The sequence below is a fragment of the Typopeltis vanoorti genome, chromosome 22, assembly GCF_054136105.1.
Source record: "Typopeltis vanoorti isolate ZY-2024b chromosome 22, IOZ_Tvanoo_1.0, whole genome shotgun sequence".
NCBI classification, from domain to species: Eukaryota; Metazoa; Arthropoda; class Arachnida; order Uropygi; family Thelyphonidae; genus Typopeltis; species Typopeltis vanoorti.
The window spans coordinates 51,246,490-51,259,998 of record NC_143570.1 but is presented as its reverse complement, the minus strand read 5'-3'; the positions used below and the strand labels follow the sequence as shown (position 1 = coordinate 51,259,998).

The window sequence follows — 13,509 nt, the reverse complement described above, 5'->3', positions numbered from 1 at the left end:
CTCAATCGTTTCTCAAGTATATTTGCATAGATCTTGCAATTACAGAGGGAAATACCTCTGTAATTCTCACATTGTTTTATTTCACTTTTTATATATGGGTACTATGTCATATGCCTTTTCCAAATCGACAAAACTTAAATACAGATCTCTGTTATATTCCCATGCTTTCTTGACTATTTGTCGTAAAGTGAAGATCTGATCCTGACAGTCTCTATTTGGCCTGAATCCAGCTTGTTCTTCACCAAACTTTTCTTCCACAATTCTTCTCAATCGTTTCTCAAGTATACTTGCATAGATCTTGCCAGGAACACTTAGTAGGGAAATACCTTTGTAATTCTCACATTCAGTTTTATTTCACTTTTTATATATGAGTACTCTGAGAGCTCTACTCCAATCATCGGGAATTCGTCCCTCTGTCCAGGCTTTCTGAACTATGCAGTGCAACCACTGTAAGACTTTTATACCACCACTTAAGCATTTCTGGTTGAATATCATCTACTCTTGCTGCCTTTCCACATTTTAAGCCTTTGATGGCTCTTTCTACTTCAAGTATGGATATGTATTCCTGACGGCATGCCTGGTCAGTGTTTTTTACCACTGTGCTGTCATCACTGCTTGTTTCATTTAGCAGTTTTTCAAAGTAATTACTCCATACTTCAAGGATATCTTTTTCTTCTGTTTTCATGTCACCTTTATCATCTCTAACTCCTTTTACAGCACTCTTTCCTCCATTTCTAAGCTTCTTCAACAATCTCCAGAATATTTTGCCACCTTCTTGATATTTATTTTCTATATTTTTGCCAAAGTCCTCCCATGACTTTTGTTTAGCTAGTTTTACACAGTGTTTAGCATTCTTGCATTTGTCTCTGTATTCTCTAAGAGCACAAGCTGACTTATTTGCCAGGAACTTTTGATATGCTTTCTTCTTTTCCTTCACTGCCTGTTTAACTTACCGTATCCACCATGGAGTTCTAATTTTTCTATCCTTGCAGACAACTTCACCACATGCCTCTCTAGCTGAATCAGTCAGGGCTTTCTTCAAGGCTTGACACTGAATCTCCAAGGTTTGATTCCTGTTCTCAAACTCTTTCATTTTTTCTTCAATAATTTTTATGTATGTTAGTCTACAGTTCACATCTGAGAGCTGCTCAACTTTTATTCGCTTTAAAACTTTCTTACATGTTATTCTTTTCAATATGAAATTCAATTTTATCCTGCTCAAGACTAAATAGTGATCACTTCCAATTTCAAATCCTCTGTACACTCTGGTGTCCTGCACCAGGGAGAAAACATCACTATCAACAATAACATAATCAATGAGACTTTTCTTATTCCTTGCCTCTTCTCTCCATGTGAATTTGTGCATAATTTTATGTTGGAACATGGTGTTAGTAATAACCAATCCATGTCCTGAGCAGAAATCCAACAGATATTTGCCATTATTATGAGCTTTGCTCTTTTCTCCAAATTTTCCCAAAATATTTTTGTATGTCTCACAATCATTTCCTACTCTTCTATTTAGATCCCCAACAAGGAGCAACTTTTCCTTTTTCATTGTGTCAGTTGCTTTTTCTAAAGCCTCAAAAAAATTGCTCCACTTCTACCTTAGTAGAACCTTCTGTGGGACCATAGGCACAAATAAGTCTCATTGTCCAGTTCCCCATTCTCATATTTGCCTACATTACTCTACTCGAGACTGACTGCCATTCAAGAAGATTAGCCTTGTATTTTGTGTTGAATACTATGGCTACTCCTTCTTTTCCTTGATTGTCAGTGCCTGAATATAACATTTTGTATTTATTGCTCAAAAAATCTCACCAGTTTTTGTCTTTTTTGTTTCAGTTCCATTTCTTTGCCATTCAGGCTTCTTATGTTGATAGTACCGATCTTTAACTCTGGTGATGTTGAGTTGGGATGTGTTTTCAGATTTGTTCCAGTAGCTGACTTTTTGCTGTTGCCCTGGTTCCCTATCGAAAACAACGAGGGCCTTGTTTAACTGGGTGACGCCCCAGCCAGCATGAAATTTTGTCATGTTGTACCATCATTTTTTATTTTGGTTTAACCAAAGAATACAATTTTGTCGGCTAAATCCCAAATTGCCAGCCCATCCTCGTTCGTTCAGTATTCAAGTAGATATCCAACAGGGTGCACCACGAGAAGGTGATGATTGGACATTAGGTCAGAAGCCCTGGTCGGTTCTCTGCATTCCTTTAAAGGCTATGTGGAGGTCTCCTCTCAGTTATACAGCTTTGATCCTTAAGCACCCCCTCTCTGTTCATGAATACTGTATTTATATATTAATCAATCCTGATTGGCTACAGTATCAAGGAAACTACTTGATCTAATAGTGTTGTGAAGTATTTTATCATAAAACTTCAGCATCATCCATTAGGAGATATTGAAGTTTTTAGTGCAATAGTTATATTAAATTTAAATTGTGTCAAATTTAAAGGCATTCATTTACTATTTACAATACCTTCTTTACCAAGGTTATGTAAATGTGTAAGTACTATTGATAATATACTTACAGGCTAATGAAAAATATGTTTCAGATCACTGGAAAAGGCTATAGAAGATTTAACAGAGAAAAAAGAAGTTTATGAAGAACTTGTTCGAGAAAAAGACAAAGCAGTGGTCAGTCTGACAAATGAAATATTTGATTTGGAGACATCAAGAAGACAACAGGAGTGGATTCAGAACAGAAATGGCACTGCATCAAATAATGATTCCTTGGATAAAACTTTTGACAGTATCATAGACACACAGGATGCAGAAGCATTAAAAGTACAATAGACCTTTCAGTTTAACTTTGATATAATCCTAAAGATATAATCCCAGTATATTTTTTAAACAATTTCTAATGTACAAATACACATGTGCCTGCATATCCAATTTATGTTGGAAATAACAGATTAACAAGTGTTTTTTCTTTTTCTTTAACTTCCTGCCTAGAGACAACTGGTGTACTTCAGGTATTGTTACTGTAAAAAATTTATAATTCTCTTTTCACTCTTTCAAGGATTTTTTGCTCATAGATTTGGATTTCTTATTCAAGGCTTTTGTGATGTCGAAATTACAACTATCTATTAGATTCTTGTTCAGCTTATATAAGGAATTTGTACTGAGACTGTATTGTTGTATACAAGTGTGGTGAAGTTTGCAAAACTCTACTACTAATGGCTCATGCAAAAATTTAAGCAAGTTTGAGCGTGGTTAGTAGTTGGAAGGGGTCAATCATTCAATGCTGTTGGCACACTCTCCCTCGATGAGTCTTTGGACCTGGAGGTGTCAAATAATAATAATAATAATAGTAATAATATTGATCCCAGTGAATTTTTTTGTTCTTTGTTTTATGGAATGGTGATGAGAAGTTATACCACCTTTGCCACGAGTTTCCCCAGTCCTGAAAATACTTAGGCGCAAACTTTGTTTGCTTACACTTGGATAAGTGTAAGTAAACAAAGTATAGCATTATACATGTTCGCAAGGAGATGTGTTTTGCATTATGGGATACTAAGGCAAGTGATGAGAAGTTATATCACCTTTGCCACGAGTTGTCCCCGTCCTGAAAATACTTTGGGCACAAACTTTGTTTGCTTACACTTGGATAAAGGTTAAATCAAATATACGTTGTTCTCTGTTTGTTTTGCATTCAGATAGAGAGGAACATTCCATTTCTCCCTTCCTCATCATACTCCAAGAGATTGATGAGGCCAGGGACTTGGGAGTGTTGGTGGATAGGGAGATGAAGTTTAGGGGGCACATTGCGAAAGTAGCTAAATCAGCTCATCAACTCACTTTGTTGTTGAAAAATACCTTGACGAGCAGAGAAAAACAAGTTATTGTACCTCTGTACCGAGCCCTGATAAGACCTCATCTCGACTACTGTGCCCAGATTTGGTCACCTCGGTTCCTTCTTGATGGGGAGGAGGTTGAGAGGATCCAGAGGCGAGTGACTAAGATGATAGCAGGTCTATGGAATGAACCATATGAGAACAGGTTGAAGATTTGTGGGTTGCAGAAACTAGTTGATAGGCGAAAAAGGGGAGATATGATTGAGACATTCAAATTGCTAAAAGGATTCTATAGGATTAATTCAAATGATATTTTTGAGATCAGGACTGGTGGTGGGAGAACTAGGGGACACCCATGGAAGCTGGGCAAGAGCGTGGTTAGCAGGGGTGTTAGAGCTGGGTTCTTTACTTTTAGAGTGGTAAATGAGTGGAATAAGCTGCCAGAGTCTGTTGTGGGTGCTATGACAGTGAGCGAGTTCAAGGCAAGGTATGATAGATACTGTGAGAATGTTGAACAGCTGTGTGAACATGATGTTTAGGGCCTCCCTCGATGAGTCTAAGGACTCCTGGAGTAGCCCGTGGTAATAATAATAATAATAATAATAAAGGATTAAACTAAATATATAATTTATAGTCTAACCAAGTGAAAAAAAAACTTCCAACATCTTTCTCTAATCCAGAGTAATTTAATAATAATTTGTAACACCTTTTGGCAACTGGCATATGAAATATGACATCTGCATTGCTTCAACCTTGGTATCACCTCTGGGTCTGGCTCCCACTGATGAAACCTCAATAAAGGTCGAAACTAGTCTGGATAGTGATCCTTCCCTTAATGCATAGCATTATACATGTTCGCAAGGAGATGTGTTTTGCATTATGGGATACTAAGGCAAGTGATGAGAAGTTATATCACCTTTGCCACGAGTTGTCCCCGTCCTGAAAATACTTTGGGCACAAACTTTGTTTGCTTACACTTGGATAAAGGTTAAATCAAATATACGTTGTTCTCTGTTTGTTTTGCATTCAGATAGAGAGGAACATTCCATTTCTCCCTTTCTAAAAACAGTCTAGACAATAAATGGAACTATACACAAACATAACTTTAGTATACTACTACACTAGGCATAATATTATATTGAAAAAAAATAAAATAAAATACATGTAATTAATCGAGAATAGCATTCAAAGTTTTCCATTACATTTTGAACTGTAACGATGCTGCCATGAACTATAGTTCATGTCTTATGACATATCACATAACACCTTTATAATATTCCCACGAACAGTATAAAGCACAAGCCAGAAGGGTAACGAGTGTCGTAAGAAAAGCGGATTATGAAAGGAAATTAGCCATGCAAGCTAAAGAGAATCCCAAACAGTTTTTTCGATATGCTGCAAGTGAAAGAAAAAATGTATACAGCAGAATGATTTTAAGGAATGCCAATGGTAGAGAGGTAATTGAATCAGTTGATATAGTGGAATTACTGAGTGAGCGCTTTGCAAGAGTATATCATCCAGGTGGTGATATTGCAGGAATGAAGGAACCAATAGCTTATATGAGAATTGAGGTGAATAGTATATTACAAAACCTTAATGTGAATACATCTGTGGGATTGGATGGTATACCAGCTCGGGTCTAACATGAAACGGCTAAAGAATTGTCAGTGCCCTTGACCATTTTGCTTAATTTGAGTCTCGGGTCTGGGTTAGTCCCGAGGTGGTGGAAAGAGGGGAAAATAGTTCCATTGCATAAAGGAAGTTCCAAGACTGCTGTTGCAAATTACCGACCGATCAGTATATCAGGAGTCATTGTCAAGGTTTTGGAGAAAGTAGTTAAGAGAATATACAGGAATGGATAGATGAAAATGGGATACTGTATAGGGGACAGCATGGTGTGTGAAGGGTAGATCATGGCTCAGTAACTTGCTCTTGTTTTATGACACATTGACGGCTGAACTGGATAAGGGCAATGGGTTTACAGTGATACTGCTGGACCTTGCTAAGGCCTTTGACAGGATACCACATGGAATTCTAATCAGTAAACTGCAGCATATGGGGATGGATATAGGGTTGGTGAGATGGATAGGAGGGTGGTTGATGGAGAGATATCAGAGAGTAGTTTATTCATGAGTAGAGTCCAAAAGATAGCCTGTGACTAGTGGTATGGCAGGGTTCTGTTCTTGGACCACTACTATTTAATTTGTTCATTAACGATATAGGAAAGGATTTGAGAGGAACTGTTCATTTGTTTGCTGATGATGCAAAGTTGAGTAGAGCAATAGTGAATGCACATGTCAGAATTTTGCAGGATGATTTGGATAGATTGGAGGACTGGGCTAAGGAGAATGGATGTCAATTTAATCTGGCAAAGTGTAAGGTTATGCATTTTGGGGTGAAAAGATTAGCAGCAGTATACCACATTGGTGGAACTGTACTCCAGGAGATTGACAAGGCCAGAGATTTGGGAGTGTTGGTGGATAGTTTGGGGGGCACATTGCAAAAATGGCTAAATCAGCTCATCAAATCACTTGGTTACTGAAGAATACTTTGAAGAGCAGAGACAAGCAAGTTATTATTTCTCTGTATCGAGCCTTGATAAGACCCCATCTTGACTACTATGCCCAGATTTGGTCACTTAGGTTTCTTCTTGATGAGAAGGAGGTTGAAAGAATCCAGAGGCGAGTGACCAAGATGATGGCAGGTCTGTGGAATGAACCTTATGAGAACAGGTTGAGGATTTGTGGGTTGCAAAAATTGGTTGATAGACGGAGGAGGGGAGATATGATTGAGACATTCAAATTACTGAAGGGTTTCTATAAAATTAATTCAGAAGATATTTTTGAGAACAGGGCTGGTTGTTGGAGGACTAGGGGATAGGGGACATCCATGGAAACTGGGCTATGGTTAGCAATGGTGTTAGAGATAGGTTTTTTACTTGGAGAGTGGTGAATGAGTGGAATAATCTGCCAGAGTCTGTTGTGGATGCCATGACTGTGAATGAGTTCAAGTCAAAGGCATGGATAGTCTTATGTGTTCGTCAGACATGTTGTAATAGGTTTCACGGTATAATAAGAACACAGATGGTTAAGAAAATAACTATTTATTAACTTAATATTTCACTGGTATTATATCCAGCATCTTCAGAGCACACAACACAAAGTTTCTTACAAAGGCAAGACAGGCACAATCCGGTGTAACAGTGGGGCTAGTAAAAGTGATTGCAGCGTGCAACACAAGACTAAAGTCCTAATATGGCAATATTAGTTATATTGCCATATAACTATGACAATATAACTATTGCCATAGTTAAAAAAAAAAAAAAAAAAAAAAAAAAAATTCAAAGTTTTGAAATAGTAGTCCAAATGATACTCTTAAAAAGTTTGAAAAGTATAAATTAAAAAATAAAAGTAATAAATATTAATTTGGTCTTAGGATGACTGTCTCTCAAATCTTTGGTAGATTTATACAGCCATACTTGTTAAGGTTTGGAGTATGTTTTAAGGCTTCTGTTGATTCCAGGAATAACCTCTCTGACTTGTAGAAGCTTCTGTGCATTACTTTTGTTTCTTTCCAATTGATCCTGTGTGCAGGGGTATCCAAAGCATGGTCTGCCAGACCCGACTTACCATAGCGAAAGTGTCGGATATATTTTTTGTGTTCACTGAGGCAGATGTCCACATTTCTTCCTGTCTGTCCGTAGTAGGCTTGATGGCAAGAACAGGGCACTTCATAGACACCTGGATGTGATAAAGGAGTGCATTTGTCCTTAGGTGAAGGGATGAGAGTTGCTAATTTTATATAAGGTTTAAATACTGTGTGTAGTTGGTGTTTGTTAAGCACCCTAGATATCTTTTCCGATGTGCCTTTAATGTATGGGATGGTAATGGTTTTGTTATATTCTTCTGTGGTAGATGGAGGGGATTTATGGGTAGCATTTAGTATGTTATCTATTTTACGGGGATTATAACCATTGATTAAGAAGGTTTGACGTAGGTGAGAAAGTTCAGCAGTGAGAGCAATGTCATTGGAACAGATTGCTCTATCTCTATGGGTTAGTGTTTTTAAGATACCATATTGTTGAGAAGGGTGATGGTGCGATTGTTTGTGTAAGTATCTCCCTGTATGTGTGGGTTTTCTGTAAACCCACACATACAGGGAAATATTAGCTTTTAAGTTAATAAATAGTTATTTTCTTAACCATCTGTGTTCTTATTATACCGTCAAACCTATTACAACAGTTCAAGTCAAAGTACGATGTGTATGTGTCGATGTTGAATAGTTGTTCTTGACATGATGTTTAGGGCCTCCCTCAACAAGTCTAAGGACTCCTTGGAGTTGCCCGTAATAATAATAATAATAATTCCAGATATGGGTGAAATAGACTTGATAAAATTTTAATAAAAACCTGTATATCATTACCTTTTCATCGTTCTCCTTATTATAGCAGCCATATGCACTAGTGCCCAAATGCTAAGGATAAAGTACATTTTTACCTATATATGAAACAATTTTCATGACTACATCCAAATGTGGGCATAAATTTATTTCGAGCATACTAATGAATTATATTACACAAAAAGTGCATTATGAATTTCATACAAATTAAATTGCAATACATTTTTGGCAAAAGTTACAAATTTCCTAAGGATGCAGTTAAAGAATTAATGTACAGTGCTTACAGAAAACTATGTGGATAGACATTTCAGTATGGAATATGTCCACCATAAACTGCAATTCAGCTCTCACAATAATCACTTGGTTAGAACCAAGTGATTCAGGAATTCTTGAGGCAACTGATCCACTCCTCTTTCAGAGGAAGAATAAGATCTTGTTTGTTTTCTGGAGGGAAATTTTGACCAGCAGTGCATCTCCCTATTGCATCCCAAACATTTTCTATATAGTTGAGATTTTGGGAGTGTGCTGGCCCCTCAATAGGATTAATATCCTCAGTCTCCAGAAGTATTTCCACTGCTCATGTACATGTGCTCATTGTCCAGAATGTTCGGATACTTCTTGGAGTTCACCATTCATAGCACCACAAGCAGAAGTCCAAGGTCAAACCAGGAAAAACAGGACGATCACACTGCCACCTCCAAATTGCATAATCAGGGTTATGTACTCTGGTAAGAAACATTCATTGGGCATCAGCCACACCCATTAATCTGCTCAGTAGAGAGAGTGTGGCATGATTATTCGCTCGTATAATACAGCTTTTCAAGCTTCCACATCTCACTCTACATGCTCTTTGCACCACTTGAAGACTATGCTGCATGTTGGTTTGGGTAATGTGGGTCTTGCATATTGTGGTCCTACCATGGAGATCCATATTGTGAGCCATTGTTCTTGAATGTTTTTGTGCAGATTTGTGTTCCAATTGATGCCTGAAACTCCACATCACGGTATTAGCCAACGAATAGCAGTTCAGTTTTTACATATTATCCTTCATAGTACCCTACAGTTATATTTGGTGAGTGTGATGGGTCATCCACTGTGGGTAGCGCTTGTAGTCAACAACCTGCGCTTCCTCTCAGTATGGTATCACCGATTATTGACCTAGGATGGCCCAATTTGTCAATAGTTTTCTGAACAAATATGTCTGCAACATAGCATCCTATCACAACACCTCTTTAAAACTCCGTTGGTTCTTCTCTTGCAGCCATTTCACCCGGACACAGTTGCACTGACCTGGGAGCATCATATTCCTCCAGTTTATACTGGCCACAAACACGTGATTCATTACATGACATCATGCATCTTACTCATGGGGTGTTCGTTGACTTCTTTCCAAGCAGCGTATATATGTGAATAGTAACCTACAAATTATGCAGAACTCTCCTTGCCACACAAAAAAAATTTGCTTGCCCAAGATCTTAGTTTTGTTTTTTTAATGAAATGTCTCAGTAAATAAATAGTAGTTCTACAGAATTATTAATAGTACCATGATTGGAGAAGTTATATTTTTCTAAAGAAAAAATATTCTATTTTGTCCAGTCTGCAGCTACTCGCTGCATAGCAAAATCTACTCACCATAGGTGAGATAGCAAGGAGATTTGCCAATCCCTATATATATATATATATATATTTACATATTGCTCTGTTTAATGTTCCATCCATGTGATAGAATGTTTCAAAGAGCTTTTCTTTTGGCACTTGGTCAAAATTCCTTTACTAGATATTCTTCAATCAGGATCAGTCCATTGTTGGATGAAGATCACCCTAATTTTCTCCATTCCATTCTGTTTTCCTAGCTTTTCTCATCTATTGCATTCCAGCAATCTTTAGAATTTTGTCTTGCCGTCTCTTGTTTGGTCTTCTTTGTTTACTACCATTCATACCATTCTGCCAGTAATTTAAGTCACCTTTTGTTATATTTTGTAATATGTTTACCCAATCCATCTCCATTTTGAATGTATAATGTAACTGATGAAGTCCTGTATTCTGGCTTTAAGTGCTACACAGCATATTCCTTTTCATTACTCTCTGGATAGCTTTTAATTTGCGAACCATATTTTGACTTAAATTCCATATTTCACTGCCATGTGAAATTACAGGTAAGACACACTGATCAAATGCTTTCCCTTTCAAACTAATGGAAATATCATCTTCGAAGATATCTTTTATCTTCCCCGAAGACACTCAATCTAGTTGTATTATTCTTATTATTTCTTATATTTGTCCATCTCTAATTTTTATGATTTGTCCCAGATACATTTATGATTCTGCCATCTTCACTTCTCTGCTTCTCTGTATTCCACTATCTTTATGATGTTAATTTGTTATTAAGTATTACTTTCATTTTGTTTAAATTCATCTTCAATGCAATTTGACTGGATACTTGAGATCAATAAACCTCAATCCTGATCCTTATGTTCCTTTGACTTTTCAGCTATTTGTTTTAAAGTAAATATGTGGCCCTATCAATCTATTTGTTCTGAACCTATCATATTATTCCCATGGTTTTCTTCCACAACTTTTCTTAGCATCATCTCAAGTATGCCTGTATATGTGTTACTTGCTTGCTCACTAGGGAAACTGTTCTGTAATATTTCCATTTTTATAAATGGTTAGTATGAGCTCTGTCCCACTTATCAAGGAAAACTCAGATGTTAATTATGCATTAGCACCATTGTATAATTTTTATACTGTACCTCCATATTAAAGCCAGTCACCCAATATGTGGATATTAAATATTTATGAAAGGAAACGAGATAATATCAGCTACTTCCACACAGACCTGTGCCTTAACTGCTAATACAGTTACTTTGCATACCAAGGATCAAAGCCTTCCAGGAAGTTCTTGGTTGAATAAAGGTACTAGAAAGTGTGATTAAATTATGGAAATCTAATCTCATCTTTTCAACATATAATATACGGACACTCAAGAAAACTGGAAAATTTTTTGAGCTACTTAGAAGAGCAGAAAAAGTCAACATAGACATTATATGTATACAAGAACATAGATGGAGAACTGACAATCATGAAGTGAATGAAGCATCATCAGCTAACAAAAAATGGAGATTTATTTATAACTCAGCAAACAATGATGGTACTGGAGGGGTTGGAATAATGCTCAAGAAGGAACTAGCAGAAAAAGTAACATCAATTGAAAAAGTGTCTGGAAGAATTCTCCTCATAACCAAAAGTACCAACCCAAAACTGACAATAATATCCACATATGCTCCTACAGAAATGTGCTCCACTAGAAGACAAAGACATGTTTGTCTATTATAAAGATCTTTCTGAAACTGTCATAAACATCCCAGTTCATAATGTCACACTCATTGGTAGTGATTTTAATGGCCAAATTGGTAAAGACATTGCCAATACTACTAAAAATGTGGGTAAATACACTTATCATGAAACCACAAATAACAATGGACATTCTCTTATGAACTTCTGCAATAGCCATAACATGGTAATCACCCAAACCAAATTTCCCCAGGTCCAAAAGCCTATGGACCTGGGAACATCCAAATGGTTCTCATTCCCAAATAGACCACATACTAATCAATGAAAAGTGGATCAGATCAGTCAAGAACTGTCGAGCATATAACATGGTTGAACTAAACTCTGACCACAGAATAATCAGTGCACACATTAAACTTTCACTAAAAGCCTCTTAAAAATAACAATCCTAAAAAGAAACAATACAACTGGGACAAACTAAATAACCCACAAATTGCAGCAGCTTTCCACAGCACATTAGAAGACAATATGGAAAAGATTCTTAAAGATCCAGTTAATGAAAAGTATAAGGGTATCATTGAAGCACTAAACATAACATCCAACAAAATTCTTGGAAACAAAAACAAAAGAGGACTCGGAAACATGGATTACCCCTGAAACTGAAAAATACATAGATGAAAGAAATAAAGCAAGGAAATTCTACCATTTAAACAGGAATGAAATAAAGATCAACTAGACATTTTAAATAATAAGGTCAATGAACTAATGACCAGAGACAAAGAAAATCAAATAAATAAATACTGCGAGGAACTTGAAAATTATAATAAAACTGGGGATACTAGAAACACTTTTCAAATGATAAATTATATCTGTCACCATAAAACAAAAAGAAGTGGAAATATTGTCACACATGACAAAAACGGTAGACAGCTATCAGTAAATTCGAACTTGATGAAAGAATGGAGAAACTACTTTCAAGAATTACTGAATCTTGATAATCCCTAATATTCAAGTCAGCTAGCAGAGACCTGCATCTAACCACTCTACCAATAAATTGTGAAGACTTCACTGAAAAGGAAGTAAAAATAGCAATTTTAATCTTTATAGACTTCAAAACAGCCTTTGACTCCATTAATAGAGAAGCAATGTTTAAAATATTCAGCATCTATGGTCTACCCTTAAAACTTATACAAGCAATCTCAGTGCCTTATAAAGGTTACAGTAATCTTTAAAACAGAAACCTCTGAATCATTTCCAGTGACAACAGGAGTCCTGCAAGGTGATGTACTAGCACCTTATTTGTTTTTAATATGCTTGGACTACATCTTCCGGACCATCAACACAGAAGATCTCTGTTTTAACATTAAAACATTCACCCACAGCATGCAAATAACTGATCTTAGCTTTGCTGATGATGATGTACTTATTGATACAGAACCAACAAATGCACAAAAACATCTCAGTCTACTAGAGGCACAGGCTGAACTTATTGGTCTGCAGATCAACATCCAAAAGTCCAAAGTATTTTCCAATAGGTTGTGAAAACTTTATACCTTCATATCAACAATAAACCCTTAGAAAGAGTAAAGGACTTTCAATACCTTGGATCGTACATCAGCAATACAGAAAACGATATCAGAAAACTTAAACAGCTGGCTCTAGTCTTCCATAACAAACTCTGCCCCATCTGGAAATCATCATATTAAAGACAAAATTAAGACTATACCATGCAACCAGTAGATCCATCTTCTTGTATGGGTCTCAAACCTGGACAATAAGCACCAGAAAAACTACAGATCTAACTAACTCCTTTGGAACTACATGTCTCAGACTGACCCTTGGATACACCAGAGTTAGTGACATGGATGGACCGCGTCACTAACTCTGCTGTGCTAAATCTGGCTAAGCAAGAACCACTTGTCAGTATAGTCAAAATAACTACAACTCAGGTGGCTTGGGCATCAACTCAGACATCCTGAAGTCTTGCCCTTTTTGGAATCCCTCATCCTGTACAAACCAGAAGATG

The 13,509-nt window shown here is 36.7% G+C and overlaps 1 protein-coding gene across 1 annotated transcript in view; it reads left to right on the top strand.

Moving 5' to 3' along the window:
• Positions 1 to 13,509, top strand: part of LOC150094412 (TBC1 domain family member 2B-like) — a 406,352-nt gene that overhangs the window by 84,854 nt on the left and 307,989 nt on the right. Inside the window, exon 7 of the mRNA XM_090412467.1 lies at positions 2,553 to 2,784. Within this exon, the coding sequence (XP_090268593.1) occupies positions 2,553 to 2,784 (232 nt within the window). The remainder of the gene's footprint in view (positions 1 to 2,552; positions 2,785 to 13,509) is intronic.